The sequence below is a fragment of the Eptesicus fuscus genome, chromosome 19 (genome assembly GCF_027574615.1).
Source record: "Eptesicus fuscus isolate TK198812 chromosome 19, DD_ASM_mEF_20220401, whole genome shotgun sequence".
NCBI classification, from domain to species: Eukaryota; Metazoa; Chordata; class Mammalia; order Chiroptera; family Vespertilionidae; genus Eptesicus; species Eptesicus fuscus.
In genome coordinates, this window is record NC_072491.1 from 11,313,984 (window position 1) to 11,337,205 (window position 23,222).

The 23,222-nt window shown below is 43.1% G+C and overlaps 1 protein-coding gene across 2 annotated transcripts in view; it reads right to left on the minus strand.

Annotated features, from left to right (window-relative positions):
* NIPAL2 (NIPA like domain containing 2) overlaps positions 1-23,222 on the minus strand; it is a 62,886-nt gene that overhangs the window by 19,218 nt on the left and 20,446 nt on the right. For both annotated transcript variants that reach the window (XR_008554520.1, XM_008148515.3), the window contains exon 4: positions 8,893-8,952. Coding sequence is in view for 1 of the 2 variants with exons in the window: in XM_008148515.3 (XP_008146737.2) it covers positions 8,893-8,952 (60 nt within the window). In the remaining variant the exon portion in view is untranslated. The remainder of the gene's footprint in view (positions 1-8,892; positions 8,953-23,222) is intronic.

The following is a 23,222-nucleotide window of genomic DNA, read 5'->3' on the forward strand; positions in this document are numbered from 1 at the left end:
TGAGTGTACTTTCAAAGTACTTTTTCATATGCGTTATTTCATCTGAGCATCACCTCACTGTGAGTCTGGTAAGTAAATCTACGGCAGCTCAGTAGGTCATAATATTCTTAATAATTTTAATTTCAGCTACCTTGGGTACTTACAAAGGCAGTCGGGATAGCTGCTACCTGTTATATGCTTATATATCTGGTGTTATTAATTTTTCTGTGTGATTAACTATCTGCTTCATAAATCATGTGCACATTTTTCAAAAGTGTTGAAGGTAGTCATTAGCAGTTCCTTATGTACATTTCCTTAAAATTTATTTATATCCCACTTTTTTCTCAAAGTGGCGTGAGACGCCAGTTCCTGCGATTTTTATTTCAGTAAAGCCATGGATATTCCCTTTTGAAAGACACGGGTGTAGAAAACTTGCTGTTTACCTCCTGCTGGTCCATTTGCCCAAAGGAGTGTCTGGAAGAGTGAGCCACGGAAGGAAGGAAAACAGCACTTGACACGCTCTTTGCCCAGGAAACGGTTACATTTCCTGTTAGGAACCGGACTGTGGAAGTCTGATCTCAGCTGAAACTGCTCCCACAGAACTGAAATGTCACTGCTACTTGCTGGCTGGGAGTTATTTATCCCTCTGTGACTCAGTCTTCTCATCTCTAGGTACACGTCAAAGGTCATACCTGCTAGATTCCAGGAATCTGGCTCTGTCAGAGGCCAGTGTGGGGAACCGAATGCTATGTTTGAAAAGCTCACCTGCAGGCCTGATGTGACAGAAGATCCTGGGACAGTGACCTCAGGATGCTGACTGCCAGGAGTCACAGGCCATCTGAGTTAAGCTTACAAATGAATTCAAAATTATGTCTCTACTGTTACAGTCCAGGGGTCCAAAGGAAATGACCTAACTAACAGATCACAGAGAAGAAACACTAGAAGCTCTGTATTTGCTGCCCACTGCCTTCCTCAGGGAGCTGGTGTGTAGCACCAGGATCTGGGTATTGGTGGGGACGAAACTTGGAGCAGCTGTGGACAAGCTGCAGGTGGGAGTCAAGGACTGGACATGACCTTGATACAGGGACGTGGCCCCACCTGCCACCCTCATGCTTAGACCTGCAGCAAATCCATTTCCCCATCAAATACAGCTCAAGTCACTTAAGAGTCTACAATGATCTGGTGGGAACTTCAGATTTAACTTGATATAATATACAAGCATTAATAAAATCTCTTCCTATAAACTGGCCATAAACAAGTAAACAAGCTCATCCCTGCTGTTTGTAGACCAGGTATACTGTGTGTGGGGGGGGCCTATGCCAAGGGAGGGCAATCTTGTTTCTTTGTTAATCCTCACCCAAGGATGTTTTTCCATTGATCTTTTAGAGAGAGTGGTAGAGAGAGGGAAAGACAGAAAGAAACATCGATGTGAGAGAAACACATTGATTGGTTGCCTCCTGCACGTGCCCTGACCAGGGCCAGGGCCGGAGAGGAGCCTGCAACCATGGTACGTGCCCTTGACTGGAATCGAACCCAGGATTCTTTGGCCCACAGGCCGATGCCCTATCCACTGAGCCAAACCGACTAGGGTGGCAATATTATTTTTAATGTGATGTTCTTAGCACTAGATTTCATAGACAAGTGTGGTTGACATGAGCGTCACATTGTGATCACCATCATACTAAAGTGTGATCATCATAACTATAATGGTAATAGCTAATACTTATAAGCATAATTCTAAATGTTTTATATATAACTTAATCCTTATAATAAAACTGTGAAAAAATAATTATACTACTAAGTTATTATACTATTATAACATATACTATATGTATATTATAAGTATATACATAATATCTCTCTATATAAAAGGTTAAGTGACTGACCGACCGTCCATCTGTCCATCTGACTGGCTGGTACATATGATGCACAATGGCTATTTAAAAATAAAGGTTGACTCGTGCATGCATGATACATATAAAGCTCTTGCTGGTGCCAATCGCACGTGTGTTTTAATTTTATAATACCATATTATAGATACTATTTTGACATGTGATTTTTTGCAGTAACATAATTATTGCATAAATCTTTCTTCTAATTAATATCCTTTCAATGTGCACGAATCTGTGCACCGGGCCACTAGTAATATATAATATTGTATAAAACTATTACTGTCCCTATTGAGCATATGAGGAAATAGAGTCAAAGAGGGAATGACTGTCTTATCTGGAATTTTCTAGCTAAGTGGAGAGTGTGGATTGGAACCCAGGTAGTTACTTAATGATCACACTCTCCTGCCTCTTGTATGCCAGGGCCGATGCATGGACAACTCAGCCCTGCCATTGTAGTCTCAGCAAGTGGCACCCAGGAGTTGCGTGTAGCATGACCTGAGGCCTCACGCAGCGTTCCCCTGGGGACAGAGGAACTGACCTCCATGGCAGTGGGCCTGGCTGGCCTGAGGTTCCTTCAGACGAGCTCTCCAAACTGGCACCCGTTTCATAAGGTGGACGCTCCACCAAAAGAGGTCCCACGTCAAACTGATTTGGGAGGAGGCGAGTTCAACGAACTTAAATGGTTCTTTAACGGAAAGAACCTCAGATCCTCAGTGCCTTAGTGTTCACTGTGAATCTCCTCGAGGAGGATATGGTTGTAATATTCCTAAACATATCTGACCATTAATATCATCCTGAAGTAGAGCTTTGCGGAATATTTTCTACTTTGGGAAACGTCTGACATTTAACTGGATGCAGCTGTGTGGCCTCTTGCAGGAGGCGCCGCTGCCCTAGCGTAGAAGTCTCCTGTTGAAACTCGCGGAGGGAGAATGCAGTACAAAGTGGTTGAATCAGAGGGATGCTTCTGTTCACTGGCACCTCCAGCTGCTGTGTCCTCTACGCAAGCCCTGGATCCAAGATCTGCAGCCCCGTTCTTCCTCGGCTGACATCCGGTTTCCCAGCCCACCCGTCCTCTTAAGCAAAACCTGAAATCTCTTTTAATTGGTCTCTACCCCCAGCCCGAGGCTAGCGGGTGTTAACTGTCTATTGCCTAGTTTCTGGCATATGACTTGACCTTACTTCTGGCCTTAAGAGTTTTTTCAGATTCAGCTGAGCCCGACTCCAATGAAGATTGATGGGGGACTCTCTTGGTCCTGGGAATATGTCTCCTGATCAACAGGGGTCCAGCTATTACTTTTGTGGGATACCAGGAGTCATGGAATAAACTGGGCTCCTGCACACCCCGTGGGACATTCTCTCCCGATTCTCGGGCTATGGCCATGAACCCCTGAGGGAGGCCTGGATTGAGACATCTCAATAATTCAGGGAATGCAGAGTCCTGAACCTGCCATCGGGAAGCCTGCCCTTCGTGGGGCAGCATGGAAGCCCAAACAGCCACTCTGTCCTCTCAACCAGAGATAATGGCTTGTTGGGCTAGATCCGTACTCTAGACACTGGCCCCACACAAGCTGACCTCTGGTGTGGGAGAAGGAAGCGGGAGATGGTCCTCATCTCACAGTGAAGTTCTTGACATTCTGTCTGGGGAAGCCATGCATAGGTGACTTGAAGTCAATACGTTACTGGTCTCTGGAGAGTGCTGATGAATGGACTTCAATTTTTATTTTTATGATAAGTATCTGGAATAAATCAGCTAGGATCTCCCAGACTATTAGATTCCATACTTTTGATGACAAAGGGAGAAGAGAGGGGAACGTACTATCATTTTTGGCTGATTAAAGGGGAGAGAAATCTGGTGCTTTTTTTTTAAAAAAAGAAAAAAATCATTAAAATAATTTAAAGCTATTAATCCACTGAGAATCAGAACACAGTCCAAAGCTTGTCATTGAGTTAATAATAGTTGGCGATGCCTTTCAGACATAGCTTTTGTGAGGTCATTTTTTGAGGCCAGTGGTGAAAAGCTTCCCAGTCACAGAGCCACATTTGGCAATAAATTAGTTCAGCTTGTTCCCACATGGTCCAGAAATCTTCATTTGTTCCATCATGAAAACAAACTGCCATTTGCTTCAAGCAGGGAAAAATAAGTGATTTTCTTTTGCACATTTTGACAATTTAATTTTTAGCATGCATATATGCTAATCTTTTTTTTTTAAAGTCACTGTTCTTTTCCTTTTTGGTTTTAGTCTGTGTAAAGGGAAAAAAAATGCATTTTTAGCTTCTACCAGAAAGAGCCAAATTTGCTCAAGGCAACAGCAATACAGGACAAACGAAAAGACATGTGACAACACATTGCTGAGTGAGGCTGAGGAAAAACCTTTTCCTAAGCATGAGGTAGGTGATTACATTTCAGATCATGATAGCTTATGATACCGCTGTTGGAGATGTGGGTATGGAATCAGTGACTAAATCCTTCCTTATTCTTATGATACTAGATTGAAGTTAAGAATTAACCAGTTTTGCCTGGCTGGCATGGCTCAGTGGCTGAGCATCGACCTATGAACCAGGAGGTCACGATTCGATTCTGGTTGGGGCACATGTGGGCTCGGTCCCCAGTAGAGTATGTGCAGGAGGCAGCCGATCAATGATTGTCTCTCATCATTGATGTTTCTCTCTCTCCTTCTCCCTTCCTCTCTGAAATCTATCTATCTATCTATCTATCTATCTATCTATCTATCTATCTATCTATCATCGAGAGAATTGACCAGTTTTAACTAGAGTATGCAACAAATCAGTGATATAGCCCTACTAAAAAAGCATCAAGTTAGGAAGGCAAAAAAAAAAAGAACCCCAACCAGAGTTATGGGAAATGAAACCTAGATTGCTCAAGTGTGCAAAGATACCCTAATCTGGTTTCCTCTGCTGAACCAGTAGAGTGCAGTGGTGGCTGCGGTGGATGTAGGAGTAGGATAATGATATTATGTGATAGCCCCCATACTAAGAGTTTTACATACATGAACGAATTTAACCCTATGAGGTAGGTAATATTATCTTCACTTTAAAGATGAGAAAATTGAGACTTCAAGACAGGAAGTAACTTTGCCAAGGTCACACAGCTTTCTGACAAGGGAGACGCACCTGAGCCTCTGCCCTGGAGTGCTACCTGGCTGCCAGTAGGGGCATACTGGCTCACCACTTGCTAGTTCTATGACCTTGGGCAAGTTATCTAACCTAAGTACCAGTTCTGTAAGTGGGTTGGTTCCTACATTTAAGTGGGATAACTCATCTAAAACATTTATAATACCAGGAAAGAATAAATATTTAATAAAGTTTTCTGTTATTAAAATAAGAGAAATTAGTGAAGAATTGAATAACTAATAGAGGTTTTACTTTGTTTGGCGTGTGTGTGTGTGTGTGTGTGTGTGTGTGTGTCTATGTTTCCTATTCCTTTTTAGTATTACCTCTTGGGCATAAAGTTGGCTACACACATGATGACAATGAACAGGGCTTTACATTTTTTCAAAGTGTTTAAGTGGATGACCCAATTTGATCCTTAAAACAGTCTCCAATACTTGTCAGCCAACAGGCTTAGAGAAGTGAAGTCATATGCTGGCCACACAGTTGACAGCAGAAGCCGAATCCAGATCTGAACCCATGAGAGTGAGTTCAATTCATATCCTTTGATGCTGAGCCAGTTAACTGCTGTTAGTAATGCTTAGTTGATTTTGGGTTTTCGAAGTATATGATCAAACCACCTGCACCGATTGATACTGATATTCTTCCCTTTCACAGTTTGTGACTAGCATTTATTCTTTCCCTAAACCTTACAGGCAGTGGTTGTAGTACAGTACTGAACAGAAACTTACCCTTTTGCACCTTCGTTAACACTTCTCGTGTTATTCCCTCTGTTTGCCCTCCTCCCAATGCTTGGATGTGGCCCTTGCTTGTCCTACCCAGCCATCAGAGAGGACTCAAATGTTACCTCTGCTGTCAAAAGTTCTGAGTTTCCCAGTTACAGTAATCTCTCTTTACCCTAAACCAGTGGTTCTCAACTATGCAGGCCAGAAGGGAGTGGCAAGAAATATTCAAAGTGATGAATAGCAAAGAACCTACAACCAAGACTACTCTACCCAGCAAAGTTATCATTCAGAATTGAAGGGCAGATAAAGAGCTTCACAGATAAGAAAAAGCTAAAGGAGTTCATCACCACCAAACCAGTATTATATGAAATGTTGAAAGGTATTCTTTAAAAAGAGAAAAAAGAAGAAATAAAGTAAAGATAAAAATTATGAACAACAGATACATATCTACCAACAGATACATATCTACCAGGAATTATATGAAATGTTGAAAGGTATTCTTTAAAAAGAGAAAAAAGAAGAAAAAAGTAAAGATAAAAATTATGAACAACAGATACATATCTACCAACAAGTGATTATAAAAATCAAGTGAATTAAAAATCTGAGGAACAGAATAATCTGGTGAACATAATAGAATCAGAGGCATAGAATGGGAGTGGATTGAGAATTCTCAGGGGGAAAGGGGTGTCTGTGTGGGGGGTATGGGAAGAGACTGGACAAAAATCATACACCTATGGATAAGGACAACGGGGGGGAGGGAACCGGGTGATGGGGAGATATGGGGGGAAAAAAGGAGAAACAATTGTAATAATCTGAACAATAAAGATTTATTTAGATTAAAAAAAAACATTAAAAAAAAACATCAGCAGTGCTGAGGTTGAGAAGCCCTGTTCTAAACTAAAGCTTTAGGCCTTAATGGTACGTATTATTTCCTGCTTTTAAAAAACATTCAACGGTATTGTTTGAGGGCACAGATTCTGTCTTAATTAGTCATCTTTTTACCACGAATATTCACGATAGACATCTCCCTTTATATCTGTCTGTATTGCTTCATTAAATATCTTAGATTAATTTAAGCATTAGTCGACCATTAATTACAAATGATGGCATATGATACAATGATATAATGATTAGATAACATGATTTAAAGTTTCCTGAAGACATTACATAAACGAGAAAAAGGACGTAGGGCCTAAGGTTTTTAATTTATAAAACGCGGGCCTGGCTCATTCTTATTTCTGATTCCAAACAACTTTCCCAAATGATTGTACAAACCATCATCTATTTAAAAAACATAGAAAAAGAAGATATTTGACAAGATGCAGTCCACATATGAATAGCATTTGGGAAAACATTTTAACCATGAAGAATTTGACAATGTTGACAAAAACTCTAGTAGCAGAATCCAAGTGAGGAGGGAAAGGAACAGCGCCAGCACTGTCCCGACACTCGCTCCCGGGAAACACGACCAGAGACAACAAAGGCCCAACATAGCAACACCGGTGTCACAGCCAAAGCTCACATTTTAAAAACAAACATGATCTCCTCGGAAGCGAGTGGACATTGCTTTATTTCAAGTACCCAAGTGTCATATTCATTGTCATACGTCAGCAGCAATTCAGACAGGAGTTTGTCAAGGAAGAAAACAGGAATCTCCAAAGTCTTCTCTCACCAAGGACATTTCCAACAAGAGGCAGAAGATAGAATCAATTTGCAAATAACCAATCTGTCTTACAGCCAGGCAGGCTACTGTTTCTTTCCACTGACTGCTGTATTTCTAAATAAAATTTTATAAAAGAGCAAAGTTCTATGTTATGTTTGGAGAGAGCTAACCACAAACCAGGTAGCTACTGGTACATCTAATTTGTGTGTGTGGTTTTCCTTTTTTGTTTTGTTAATCCTCACCCAAGGATATTTTTTCCATTGATTTTTAGAGTGGAAGGAAAGGAGGGAGAGGAGGGAGAGAAGGAGGAGGAGGAGGAGGAGAGGGGGGGGGAAAGAGAGAAAGAGAGAGAGAGAGAGAGAGAGAGAGAGAGAGAGAGAGAGAGAGAGATGTGAGAGAGACACATCGATGGGTTGCCTCCCGCACATGGTCTGACCAGGGCCAGGGATTGAACCTGCAACCCAGGTATGTGCCCTTGACCAGGAATGGAATTTGTGACCCTCCTGGTCTGAGGGCCAACACTCTAACCACTTAACACTGGCCAGGGTGTTGTTGTTTGTTTGTTTTTTCATGTATACTTTCATGGGACAGTCTAACAAACACATACTTTGAAATAAAATTTACTGGATTTTATTATGCTTGTAAAAATTTCATAAAATTCATAATCACAAGACTATCTTACCTAATAATAGAGAAACATGTAAATTGACCGTACCTCTGCTACACCCACAGCCAATCAGAGTGAGTATGCAAATTAACCCAACAAAGATGGAGGTTAATTTGCATACATACCTGGGTCCCAGGAACCTCCCCAGCACCCAGGTCACTCCCAGCCAGCCATCGGGTGGAGGCTTTAGGCTTGGGAAGGGGCTGAGCCTGCAATTGGAGGGAAGGGGAAAAAAAATCAATGGAAACATATCCTCAGGTGAGGATAAAAAGAAAAATAAAGAAAGAAATGTCATATCCTATGAAAGACACATCTTGAAAATGCTTAAAGAAAGTTGTCATTTTTTCATGGTGAAGGGACTGGAGTCCATGTTGATGAAAATACCTTGGCAGCTGTGGTGACTGGCAGTGGCTGCAGCAGCGGGGTGATGGGGATGTTGCCTTCCCCTGATCAGCCCAGTCGCCTCCCGCAAAGGGAGGCCAGACTGAGGCTTAGGTCCGCTCCCAACGGGGAGCGGGCCTAAGCCATCAGTAGGACATCCCCTGAGGGCTCCCAGTAAGTGAGAGGGGGCAGGCTGAGCTGAGGGACCCCTCTCCAGTGCACAAATTTCGTGCACTGGGCCCCTAGTAAAATAATAATTTGCTGTGGTCAGTAGTAATGGGGAATGGGTGCAATGAAGGTGGAAGTATTTCCCATGGAAGAGCAAACAGCAGCTCCAAGATCATATCATTTCAGTAATTTGTTCCCAGTTTTCAAAGCACATATTTCTTATGGATAGTATTATTTATTTCCCTGATCAAGCAGCGCTATAATGACATAAATTGAAGAATTACTTACCTAGAACATCGGAGGCTCTCAAATTTTCTTTCAGAAACATCACAGAAATAAAGGCACTACCTAGAAAGAAAATGACCATTAGTGGTGTTTCCAATATAAAAACATATATTATGCAATGGCATTTGAAAGGAGTGAAGCAGTTCGTGTCCCAAGATGGCTAGCTGTGTCCTGGCCAGAGACACCCAGTGGCTGTGGCTGTAAAATAACTTCTTTCCTGCTCACGGTTCAGGATACATGGAAAGTAGCCTGGCTCACAATGGCCCTGGGACCGTGATTGGGATGGTGCCCCATGTACAGTGAGGGCTTAATAAATGAATGAATGAATGAATGAATGAATGGGAAGGAAGGAAGGGAGGGAAGGAAGGAAGGAGGGAGGGAGGGAGGGTGGGAGGGAGGAACTGTGACACCAGTGTTGCTATGGAAAGTCAGAAAGAGATAGAAGGGAAGGAAAGAAAGGAAGGGTGGATAGAAAGAAGTCTTAGCTTTATATCCCAAATGGAAACTCATTATTTCCCATCACCCCCTCCTCTAATCCTCACTCCTATGATACCTCTGTTGAGCACCAGAATCCTAGGACTCCGTCTGGCTGCCCCCTCCCTCACACCACACATCCAACAGGCTACTGGGTCTGTTAAGTGTGCGTCTCTCTCTCAAATCCACCCTCTCCTCTGCATTTCGCTGTCGCTGTCCCAGCTCAGGCCAGCTTCACCTCTGGCTCAGGCCACTCTCATAGCTTTCACTGGGGCCTCCCATCTCTTGACCCCTTCCCCTTAGCAACACCAGAGTCATCTTTCTAAAATGCAAATCGAATGCCAAGCCATAGCTTATCAACCTCTTAGTAGCTTCTTCTAATTTTCAGGGGAGAGGCAGCCATGCAAAGACAGCCAGCCATGATTTGTTCCTGCCACTTTCCTTGCCACGTGTGCCCTTGACCTCTTTTATATTCCACACTCACTCTTACTAAAATAGTCACAATCCCCAGAACCTCCATTCAGCTTCATGCTAAAGGACTGCTATTTGTGCCATTCCCTTTGCAACTCGGCCTCCATCCTCGCAAGCACCTCGAGACTCAAGCATAACCTCTGGGCCCCTCTCCCCGCCCGCACCCCCAATTCCCACCACCAGGTTGACCACTCCACCCTTATGGGTGTCACCCCTTGTAATAGAGCTTTCACCATACCTAAGATCTGTGTGTCTCCCCTAAATCTATCCATCCACTTGACTCTGAGGTATAGCTTATTCTCCCAAGATCTCCAGTGTGTGGTTCGTGACTAGAGCATCAATAAAGTGTTTGCGGATCTCTATCCTGCACTTGCTGGCTCTTGTGATGTGTAAGACCCTCGTTCCCATTGCCGATGCTACTGAGTTCGCAGCCTTGTAACTGAGCTATGGCCTCTGCCACGGCTCAGCTATATGGGCAAGTTGACTCTTCCCACATTGTTCCCCCTATGGAGCCATTCCTTGACGAGTGGAGGCATGGGAAAAGGAAACATGCAATAATACAAAGAACAGACACACAACACGATCTGTATTTTAAATTAAAAAAAATTATTAGCCGAGTTTTTTTTTTTTTAAAGTAAATATACAGGGGAAAAGTCATTATAAAATGATTTCATCATTTAGAGAAAACTGCAGTTGGTGTGTGTATTTTCCTTAACTGAGATAAACTATAATGCAAGTTTCTTTTCTCGGTTTCCTCAGTTACTATATTATGCACCATTTGCCGTGTCATTAAAAATTCTTCATAGGTATCTTTTTAATGAGTCTGTATAATAATCTATTAAATCAGTTCAATTTGAATATATCTGATATTCTGGCAATTGATGTAAAACAAAATAACAATTCTACACCAGAAACTCTCATTCAAGGTAAACTGGGATTCTCATAGGTTCTCTCCATCTTTTTCTCAACCTAGCTCTCTCTCATTCAAGATGAGCTATATCCTTGCGAACTTTTCCTGGGTCGGTTGTTTATAGGAATGAATGATTCACACAGAATAAACAGAGCATGGGGAATGTCCACCAGGCATGAATTTAATTGTGTGGTATGGCTCTGAAACATTAAAGAAACATTTTATGCACACAAATTAATCTACCAATACATAGCCCATTACATTAAGAATTGAGTTTGGGGCAGACTGAAAATGTCTGAAAAATCTTGTTTCAGGTTCGAACCAACATAATTCAGGTCAACTGATTTCACATGTTAGAGAATTAGAAAAGGTATTAAAATCAAGACCCCACTTCCACCCCCATCACTGACTTCCTGTGTAGTAGGCAAAGTAGCCCTATGCTTACACACACACACACACACACACACACACACACACACACACACACTGCATTCCACTGTAACAACAGATGACTATTTCATAGCAAAGATTCCAGTAAGAAGGGAGACACTGTTGACATGGAACGAGGGAATCCTAGAGCGACTAGGAGACAGAGATAATCAACACCAGGGCCTAAATGTTAGAACTGGGAAACTGAGGCCCAAAGAGGTTGTGTATTCATTGATCTGTTCATCTAACAAACATGTACATTACAGCAGGAGTGGAAGCAGCACCCATGTTTCCTTATCCCAGCCCAGAGCTCTTTCTAGTAAACTACACTCCATTGCTCCCTTGAAGTAAGAAAAGCATCATTTTCCTTCTCTTTTTGTTGCTAAGCCACCGCTTCATAAATACTTTCACTTTCAGAGGAATTGGGGGAAATGTTATGTAGGAGATAATTTCATTGCAAAAAGCAAAAAGGATATGATTGGTAACAATAAGCTTGAACTACACGAATGTATCAAATCATATACATTTCTGTGAAGTAGTTATCAGAATTTTATGAAACATAAATATGTTGTTTTTACTTTCTGGAAAAAAATTATGTCTGATGCACTTATATACTCATTTTTCTGTTTTAAGAGAACGAGATTTTCTGTAAAATTTTTACGTAAGAGAATAAAAAGATTTTAAGTTTTATTTATCTAGCAAAGAAAGCAATAAAAAAGGACATTCTATTAAGATCCATTTACTTGTAACTCATTCACCCTGCAAAACATTGTTAAAATGAGAGCTGGGCTGCGCAAAAACAGTATCAGAACAACAGCTAATCATATGACTTCCAAGTAGAGAAGTAAATGTTTAAGATGAGGAAAAAATAAACTGAAAGTGCGCCCATATACATCGGCAATCAGAGATCTGTCAAACTCAACCCTGTCTAGTTGTGGCTATAACCATGACCATTGTGTAATGAACCCTTAGAAAGGGGGAAAACCTATTACACGTTTATTCCTCTAATAAAATCCAATATTTAACAACAGAAAAAAAAAAAAAAGTCGAGATCAAAAGCATTAAAACAGAACACACTTGTAAATTAAACAGATTTGTGCTGGGTATAGCTACTACTGAGCCGCACACTGTTGTGTACATTTTGGACTACACGCATATGTGGGCAGAGGTTCATTCTGGCTTTTGTAGGACATGGGTCTACACAGAGAACGCTCCTGGCCACTGGTCTACACAGAGTGCTCACAGACACCGGTCTACACGAGTGTGCATAGACTCCGGGGTTAAATTCATGACACAGCGTCACACTGTGACTCCAGAGATAGACACTGGACTACAAATGACCATAACACATTAAAAAAGGTGAAAAGCAGCATATGAAGTGGTTCTGTAGGAATCATGAGGGGAAAAGATAGCAGAAATATTATCCATAGGGGAAAGGAAAAAAAAAAAAACCGAAGTATTTTCTCTGGTTCACATAGTGCTCCATGGGGAAGTTTATTCATATATCCACTTGGCCTTGACCATAGAGCTTCATAGCCACAAAGAATCTTAGCAACAGGTACAATGGACTGACTCCTACTGATGAGTCATCTATACTCTCTTCAGCCATTAAGTGTCACCCAGGTTAGCAATCGAAATGAAGATGCTTTCTGGTCAAGGTTGACAAAGGAAACGTACACATGGGCATTCTGATTTGGATTTCCAGATGAAAACAGATAAAGGCCAAACAAGATTCTGGTGGCTTCTGCTGAACCAAGTCTAGATGTGGGGGACCGTTCCAGTCCCAGGCATAGGTATGCAACCTGGTATTGAGCTTCCTAATACTTCCTGGTATACTTTGGAACAAACCCTCTATTTGTTCTTCATTTACCCCTTTCTGACGTCACTTAGACTTGGTCTGAAACCTGGTTGTTATTATGGAAGAATTCCTTAGCTTAATGTGGCCAAGAGCTGGTGTTCTAAGATCCATAGCAGGCCAGGAGTGAGAGAAAGAAACCAAGAAGCATAAATTAATTTGGTGCATGAGAGTTCAGATAGGTTGTACAAACTTGATTTGGATTTCTTCTGTGATAGCTACTAAGGATCAGAAGTTAGGCACCAGTTTTCTATTTAGACAGGACAAGGGTCTCGAGGTCTTGGCGGTTCTTAATGCTATTCTTGCTAGATGTTAAAAAATGCACAGTGTTTTGCAGATGCATCTGCAATAGGATGAGCTTGACCAGAACTACACCTACATACCGTATTTTCCGGCGTATAAGATGACTTTTTAACCCAGGAAAATCTTCTCAAAAGTCGGGGGTCGTCTTATACGCCGGGTGTCATCTTATAGGGCGGGTATATCCCAAACTCTATATTTTAACTGGAAAGGTTGGGGGTCGTCTTATACACCAGAAAATACGGTAAGTTTAGGCAACTGCAAAGAAGAAATGGACAGGTAATCAACCAAACAGTGTACACAAGCAATGGCTAAGCCTCCCTTTGGGAAGACAGAGCTTTGGGTGTGAGTTTCACTTGCTGCAAGAATAAAACTAATGGCAACCGTGTCTTGTTCTTGAATAAGAACATCCCAAGTGGCAAACCCCTTGAGTTTGGTAACATTTCTGTAAGATAGCAATGAAACGCCAGGGTAGATTTTTACATATCATTTTTGATTTTTGTGTCTGTAGAGTGATAGGTAAATTGGCACTCCCTTTTTCAATTTGCAACACTGAATTACCTGTGTACATTTTACTTAAGTTATCTACCCCTCCAAATAATAATTTTTTATTGAAGATTTAATAGCACAGAAGAAAGTTCAATAACTATTTAAATGTGTTATAGTATGGCTATTTAAAAAAGATTTTAATCCGAGTGGATTAAAAAACTGTGGTACAGCTACACAATGGAATACTATGCTGTTGTAAAAAAGAAGGAATACCCACCATTCGCAACAGCCTGGATGGACCTGGAGGGCATTATGCTAAATGAAAAAAGCCAGTTGGAGAAAGATAAATATCACACGATCTCACTCATTTGTGGAATATAATGAACAACATAAACTGATGAACAAAAATAGATTCAGCCCTAGCTGGTTTGGCTCAGTGGATAGAGCACTGGCCTGCAGATTGAAGGGTCCCAGGTTTGATTTCAGTCAAGGGCACATGCCTGGTTGTGGGCTCGATCCCCAGTAGTGGGTGTGCAGGGGGCAGCCGATCAATAATTCTCTCTCATTATTGATGTTTCTATCTCTCCTTCTCCCTTCCTCTCTGAAATCAATAAAAATATATTTTAAAAAAATAGATCCAGAGACAGAGAAGCATCGAACAGATTATCAAACCTCAGAGGGAAGGCAGGGGAGGGTGGGAGAAGGGGGTAGAGATCAACCAAAGGGCTTGCATGCATGCCTATAAGCATAACCAATGGACACAGACACTAGGGGGGTGAGGGCATGTGCTGGGGGAGGGGGATTGGGGGGCCTGGAGAGCATCATGCTAAGTGAAATAAGCCAGTCAGAGAAAGATAAATATCACATGATCTCACTCATTTGTGGAATGAACAACATAAACTGATGGGGGAGGAAAGGAGACATATGTAATACCTTAATCAATAAAGAAAAAAAAAAAAAAGATATTTTGTTCACATGTACTTTTCATTTTTTACCCTTTTATAACTTCTTAAAAGACAAATTTAATCCAAAACTTAAGAATAAAAACAATTACACATTACCTATATGTAATTATATGATATTCTTATTTGATTCAATTGGAAAGAAAAAAAAAACACCCATTCAGGTCACGAACGCAAATGCCGACAGTGGCCATTTAGCTGATCCCGTAGGCATGAGGCGCAGTGGGCTGTGGTGCCTCGGACTGCACAGTCAGTGACAGGGGGCAGCCATCACTCAGCCCTCGCGCACTGCGAGTCCCGTGCTACCAGATCTGATTCTTTTGGACAAAAATCCAGTTCTTATGTGTCACGGTCCAGTTTCTAAACATGGGAAAATAATTTGTATCCTTATAAGCATTGTTTGAGCCAAACAAAACACAGCCGAGGCCAGAGCTGGTCGGCAGGCCACCGCCAGTTTGTGAGCACTGACCTAGTCCTCAATTTTCATTTCCTGGGCATTCGAGTTATTGTTTCGTGTCTATGATCTGAAGAGAACTCAGGGTATATGTTTATAATATAGGAAAGTAGAAGACAACGTAGTAAAGAAAACTCTTCTTTTATTAAGAAAAAAAAAAACGACAAAAAACCCATGACATGAAAAGAACAGACTTACATAATCATGCTACAAACAGATCCTCCCATGTAAATATCTGGCTTGCGGTTTCTGACCACTTAGAAGGGCAGCTGTATCGTATGGGGAAAAGCAAACCACAAAGCGCTTTCATGTCAGTCACAGCCCAGCGTCAAGCACGTGCACACATGGAGCGTGCTCACAGGCTCGGTCTGCTCTAATCGTATGGAGGCACGGCTGCTCCACAATGATCGTTCCCTGTTACTTGTAGCATTACATGTCAATTACAATGGACCCCGTGGAGTCAGGATTTGAAGATCTGAGGACACCTTGAAAGATGTTTCTTTACAGAGAGAAAAGTTAGCCTACCATCCCGAATGGGAGGAATAAAAGGGAACAAGTAATTCATCTTACTAAAAAAACTGCTATTGTCATTTATTGAAGACAATAAAAAGGTAATTCATAGGTTATTCGCATAATTTCAAATGAGGAAATGTACCTGGATTAAGAGCAATAATCCCTTCTTTTCTACATTTTTTTCTTGACACACAGTAGTGATTAAACTTGAAAATGACTCCAAAAAAATGAAAATGCTATCATTGGAAAGATTAACTCTGTATTATAAATTTAAATGTGCATTACTTCAATAATAGCAGTTTCTCTAGAAATACATTGTGGTATTCTCAAATAATAAGGATGGACGGGAGAGACATTTCAAATACAGTTTTTAGGTTTTCGGAATGCTTTCAGCTGAGTGCATGAGCAGACAGACATAAGGTGCGAACCTCAGAGTTTTATTCCACACACTAGAGGCCCGGTGTACGAATTCATGCACCAGTGGGGTCCCTCAGCCTGGCCTGCGGGATCGGGCCGAAACTGGCTCTCCGACTTCCCCCATGGGGTCCCAGATTGCGTGAGGGTGCACGCCAGGCCAAGGGACCCCACCGGTGCACGATCAGGGCCGGGGAGGGACACGGGAGGTTGGCCAGCTAGAGAGGAACCATGGGAGGGCTCCAGGGGTGTGTCTGGCCCATCTTGCTCAGTCCCGATCGGCCTGACCCCAGCAGCAAGCTAACCTAGCAGTCAGAGCATCTGCCCCCTGGTGGTCAATGTACGTCATAGCAAGCAGTTGAGCGGCCTTAGCATATCATTAGCATATTACGCTTTGATTGGTTGAACGGACGACCGGACACTCAGCATATTAGGCTTTTATTATATAGGATGTTACTTAGGCTGGTTTTGGGACCAGGTGCTGAAGCAGACAGCCCAGCAAGTCACTGAGAAAAGGGGTATCTTATCTTTGCACATGTCCAACATGAAGATAAACATCCATGCGAAGTGCCACTGTCACAGGCATCTGTGAGGTTTGGAGCTCCAGCGAGTTCACGGGCTGGCACTAAGCACAGGCTCCAAGCGCTGGGCCACGCGGTATCTAGGTCTATGGAACGCGATGCCACTCACTCATTGGTCTGTTTACGCTTCCTTTCATTTGTTTCTAATGAAAATCTTGGAGACCAAAGTTTCTGCTTGAGATGACTTCTCTGGAACTCCAAAAGGCCTCGCCCGGGCGTCTGGCTATGCTATGCCCATCGTCTAATGGATCGCAGGCATGTTTCAGTGTAGAGCTTCCTAACAGCACAACGGAAACACACGAAACAACATACATTCCACACCGTGCGTTTCATTTTGAGCAAAAGCCAGCATGTTGGGGGAAATGAGAGACGGAAAAGACTTATCAGTCATAGGTCTCGCTCTCTTCTCCAGTTTTAATCCAAATTAGCCACGGAGAGGGTGACTCCTTCTCTTAGGAAACTGCCCCAGGGCCAAGGAGATGTAGCTGCTATTCATTTTTATCATTCCATTTAATATTCCAAGTGTTTGATCTCGTATAATTTGATCTCAAATTTAATCTACTTATTACTCATTTCTGTTCATCTGGGAAATAATTGAGGAAAATGAGCGTATGTGGCTCAGATGGTACCTGGCACAGAGGATGCACATTCAATGTTAGTTTCTTACCTTTCGCTATTTCTAACGGACTGCCCGAGTTTAATTGGAGAAAGATGATGTCTTCTCTGAACTCTTTTCTAATTACTTCCAAAAAATATATACTCGGAGACACAACACTGGAGAATGTCCCTCGTGTCCCATCTGTCCCACCCTCCTGCCCCGGCAGCAGGCTCCCTTCATGGCCCGCTCCCGTGCCACCCCGGGTGGATTTCATACTGAGTGAGCTGCCCTGAATCTTCTTCTCTCTGTGTGGCTTCACCTCTTCGGATTGTTGGTAACGTAATGATTGTAAATCATCTCTCAACGCTCAGATCACAGTCACGGGGATGAACAGAATAAAGGAAAACGTTGCACGAAGGACACCCTTTGTCGATGCACAAATAACCCGACCCAACCCCCAAAGGACAGTCTTATAAACCTCTGTGTATTCACAAGAGCAAATATCCACCAGTCCCTTGCAGTGAAATGTGTAACCATTAGGCTTCGTCAGGAATGGAAATCTTTGAAACACATGTTCTTTTCTGTTCCAACACCCCAGAACGGAGCCGCCTATCCCCGTTTTATTCTGTTTCAAACCAACTCCCCGAGGCTGTGCTGTGTGACTTCCCCGCGCCCCTCTCCTAGAAAGAGCCAACGGCAGGCAGCCAGACACGCACAGTCCCAGTCCCCTGGGTCTCTCAGTCGGACGGCCAGGACCGACATGAAACAAGTCACTGAGAGCACGAGGACACTTACCAAAGGGGAAGGGCAAGGTCAGGACCGGCCGGGGCCGCTGGGCAGGTTGTGCAGAGCACAGACAGTGCGTCGGAGGAGGCGCCACCCACATCTCAGAGCCTGTTGATTAGCATGTTCCCCGGGACAACTTCCTGACAGACGGCCCCAGAGTGTCCTGCTTTAATAAAATCAGTGCATTCCAATTTGCAGACAGACAAAGTGCCACGAGAAAGGCTGCCTTTTGCCAACTCACCAAAAGGCACTACGTGGCCGAGAGGGCCCACAGCGGATGGGAAGGGAGCGGAGACCACGCCTGCTGAACTTGGCCTAGGAGCCAGGAGAGGCCTGCTGAGGGGGAGGGTGCACCTGGGACAGGCAGTAAGGCAGAAGTTTAAATTTTTAGAACAAGTTCTACAGCTATCCAACTTACTTCTTTTTACTAAGTCTTTGGTATAGTAAACAGTTCTTCAGAAACTATTTTTTAAAAATATATATTTTTTATTGATTTCAGAGAGGAAAGGAGAGGGAGAGGTAGAAATATCAATGATGAGAGAGAATCATTGATGGGCAGCCTCCTGCACGCCCCCTATTGGGGATCGAGCCAAAACCCGGGCATTGTACCCTGACCGGGCATTGAACCGTGACCTCCTGGTTCATAGGTCGACACTCAACCACTGAGCCACACCATCCGGGCAGAAAACACATTCTTAAATTGCAGTTAGACCTGAAAAACTCCGCCCTTCAGCCTCTCTGAAGTTGGTTATTGAGCGAAGAAAGTGCTGTAAAGTGAGAGTAGCAAGACAGAGTTGCACACACATCTCAGGCTGTTACCACTTGTCCTCTGACTAACTCCTGGGTCCGGTTTCTAGACGCATTTTATCTCGGTAGGTTACCTGAAGTCCTAGTATTTCCCAGCTTGCTTTGGTAGAGAATGTGTGGAGGAGTCCAAGCGTAATTACTGCTTAATGGCCCAAGGGAGGAGCCGGGGAGATCCGACTGCTCAGCTCCCTGAAAGTTAACCACTGGGCGGGTAAGAACAAAAAGCTTTTCACCAACTGGTTCATCCACTTTAGAAACTGTAACCATTGGCCACCTTTGGGGGCCTGGAGGCAACGCCATCGTAGGGAACAAGGAGCTTCGTTTCTATGTGATGAGGAGGAGGCACACTGTACTGACTGCGCAGCTAGCTCTGTTCTCGGGGCGGGGAGGGGGGGGCGGTTACCCCATTCCTCCTGTGACCACTTCTGAGGTAAGCACTCTTCTTCTTTTTTTAAAACAATTATCTTTATTGTTGGGAGGATTACAGATGTCCCCCTCCTACTCCTCACCCCATTAACCTCCTCCATACAGCACCCCCCAACCAGGCCTTCACCACACTATTGTCTGTGCCCCTGGATTATATATAGATGCATATAAATTCTTTGGTTAATCTCTCCCCACCCACCCACCCACCCCCACCTTCCCTCTGAGATTCCACAGTCTGTTCCATGCTTCTATGTCTCTGCATCTATTTTGTTCATCAGATTCCACCTATGAGTGAGATCATGTGATACTTGTCTTTCTTTACTGGGGTGAGCACTCTTTTTACCCCCATTTTACAGATTAGAAATCGAGGCATAAACCGGTTTAAACACCTTGCCCGAGGTCACAGATCTTTCCAGGGGGCAGGACTGAGATTTGAACCCCAGTGTGGCCCGAGAGCTTGTGCTCCTGACCATTCTACTGCCCTGGCCTCCTGGGGAGGCACCCAGCCGAAGGTGAAAAAACTACCCATTAAGCTTTCTTAATTATGGAAACACAAACACAAGTCTATAGTTAACCACACTGCTGGTATCACCAGCCTTTCCGGCAGAATAGCATTTGGGCCTATTCTTCAATGACAAAGGTGACACAAGGATAAGAGGGCTCCGACTCTCTCTCTCAAAAAGCAGGACCCAGGCCTGGCCACTCCGATCTGCCGATCTGCCGACGCACCAGGACTATTTCCCGTCATCCGACCCCACTGCCCGCTCCGGCGAGTGGCCTGTCCCGGCCGAGTCCCGAAGCTGGGACTGCTGGGAGCACTGCCTTCAGAATTCCCCGAGGGTCCGCAGCACAACTGTTGTTTGTAGAGATGCTCCGCAGAAAAGCATCTTGTGATTGACAGGTGTGGGACACCTGGCCCACTGCCCCTGCCTTTGAAAGACTGACCCTGCGCCTGGACCCATCCCAGGCCCCGGGACCCCACACGGACGACACCTGCGTAACTGAAAGCCTAGTGTTTCAGAAACGTGCTTGGTTAGGGAATTCTTTGTCCCTTAGAACACCCATGAGAGCACCCGTAAAACTCCCCTTGTGAAACACGTCAGGGTGAACACGTCAGGGTGAACACGTCAGTGGGGACCCGCGGGACACAGACAGAGAGCCGGAAAGGACAGAAATGAAGACGGTTTGAGGCGGGAACGTGGAGAGAGTGCGAATGGAAATATCCATAATGCTGACCATGGTGCTTCTTCCACACTGGTCCTCATTTAAAAAAAACAAAAAGCCTGCTCGACTGCGGTGGACAGAGGGAGCAGGAGCTCTGATGACCAAGACAGAGCCGCAGGTCCAACACATGCGCACCCGTGTGTGGTGAGACTGCACATGGGGTCAAGGAGCGCCGAGGGCTGGAAGGAGCGGACCAGCCGGGGGGAGAGGGCAGACGGTACCCCTCACTTGGACTTAAGAGCTAACCTCTCTACAGTGTCCTAGATTTTAATTTCTTTTTTAAAATTTATAAAGCAGCGGAAGAAAAAGAGGCCAGAACAGAATATGCAACCTCCGTGCAACACTGCAACAGACATTATCATTTTTTCTTAATTCAAAGGGAGATGTGATTTCTTCGTTGAAGCTCCCAAGGAATAATAAGGGGGAAAAAAGTTCTAGCAAAGAAGTGTGGACACTCTGCTGCCTTATCTGTAAACACAACCATAAGATACATCTGCGTGAAAAATACTTTTCTCCAGTTTCCATAATCTTTATCAAGAATCTCTGGATGGTAGGGGGTTGCTCTGGGGGAAATTCTCCATCACCAGTAGTCCCTACCCCATCCATGACAATTCATTGTAACCTAAATTCAGCTCAGGAGTGTTGTGGGGATATTACTTCTGAGAATATATTATAATTATTATTTTTAAAAATATATTTTATTGATTTCAGAGAGGAAGGGAGAGAAAGATAGAAACATCAATGATGAGAGAGAATCATTGATCGGCTGCCTCCTGCACACCCCCTACTGGAGATGGAGCCCACAACCCAGGCATGTGCCCTTGGCCGGAATCGAACTTGGGACCCTTCAGTCCGCAGGCTGATGCTCTCTCCACTGAGCCAAACCAGCTAGGGCAATGAGAATATATTATTATTTGCAAAGATTGTAAAGTAGGAAATGATTTGTGTCTGCGGCCATCATTTGCTTCTTTGAATCGTTTTAAATGGGCAGACAGGGAAGTTGCTAAAAATGCTCTAAATGTGAAGCATTCATTGCGGCTGAGATCGCACACACAAAGTGATGAGAAGCATTAAGCAAAGCCCATCGGTCAAGGCAGTGGACTCAGAGTTTGAGGTGGGTAGGCTGGGCCCACAGGGACTTGGGGGGACAGGGCAGTAGGGAAAAGGTGGCACCCCTTAAGCTTCCTGTGGTTAATGAGAGCCTGGAGCAAGTCATGCCGCAATGAGCAGTTTCACCGAAGATCTGCGACGAGGGCCCTGCATTTCTGGCATCTTCTGAATTTCCACCTCAGGTCCCAGGAGGCCTGGCTATATTTCATTCCTGGGAAGTCTCGGGTCGATACAATAAATCCAGCCATATCCCTCTTTCTTTGAGCTGGTTGGAGTAGCTCTCTTTTATTTTTTGTTCCCATAAAAACGATTTCCCAGAACTGGGTACCTGGCGATCAATGGAGAATGTCAGTACCATCTGGTGCCCTCGGCCCTGCCCCGGTAACTGTTTGATATCCCTGGGCACTTTTTCCCTTTAGCAATTTCATGGAAATTGAGGATAAAGCAGAAAAAGAAACAAAACTAAAGATCAGCTCTAACTATACAGTCATTCTGAAGAATAATATAACATTTTCAATTGGGGAATTGGGGCCTGAAGTCCCACATTGACAATATAACTAGATCTTTTATGTTATTTCTCAGATTTTGAAAATAAAATCTAGGACGTCCGTGTACATGGCATGAATACTAAATAGAAGATAAGATATACCCAAATTGCTCCCTTTATCAGGATGTTAAGAATGATAAAGAATCACATAAACTGCGAGCTTATTCAGAGTAATAACAGCATGGCGATTTTAACTGAACAATTTCTAGAAGTTAAAAAAAGTGGTCTTTGCTAAATGTTCTATTATCATATATCATAAATGTATTTAAATATTTTAAATGATTAAGAGGGGGAAACTACTTGCTAAACAAAATGAAATTCTCTATGAATACACATTATTTCAGTTTAAACGATGCATTCTTTAAGACTATTTTATACTTCTTAGGAGAAATATTAAAACTGGGATATGTAAGCACATGTTATGCTTGATCTAGTGGTTACCAGACAATAACCATCAACTTGTTTCTATTTCAATGGTTTCCAAATTCACAGAAATTTAGAAACATGCTGTTTCCATAGCAGCAAATAGAGAGTAAAAAATAAAAAGATCTTATTGATTTAACAAGGTTTAGAGAATTTGTTCTCCTTTTCAGCAGTGATTTTTGCTCCTTTTTTAGTCTTTTTGCAACATCTCACATTCTCTTTCCTAAATGCATTTAGAAAATCATATACATTTTAAAAGTAACAAATATTTAATTTTTCATGTCAAAGGGATGCTTAACCTATGCAGTCGAGATCAGGCACCCAAGCGTCTAAGTAAATGCAATGTCAGTTTAACATCTGAATAAAATATAAATTGTATTACAGATGCTTTGAGATGAGATTCATTAATAAGTAACAAGCACAGCCTAACATTTGCTGATACTGTGAATTGATTAAGACGCAGGCTGGGAATTGGGCTTTTATGCACAGTGGTCAAGCTACCAAAGTCAAGTTTATTCATGGTTAACGTGGCAGCATGACAGCGGATAACCGAAATGAGT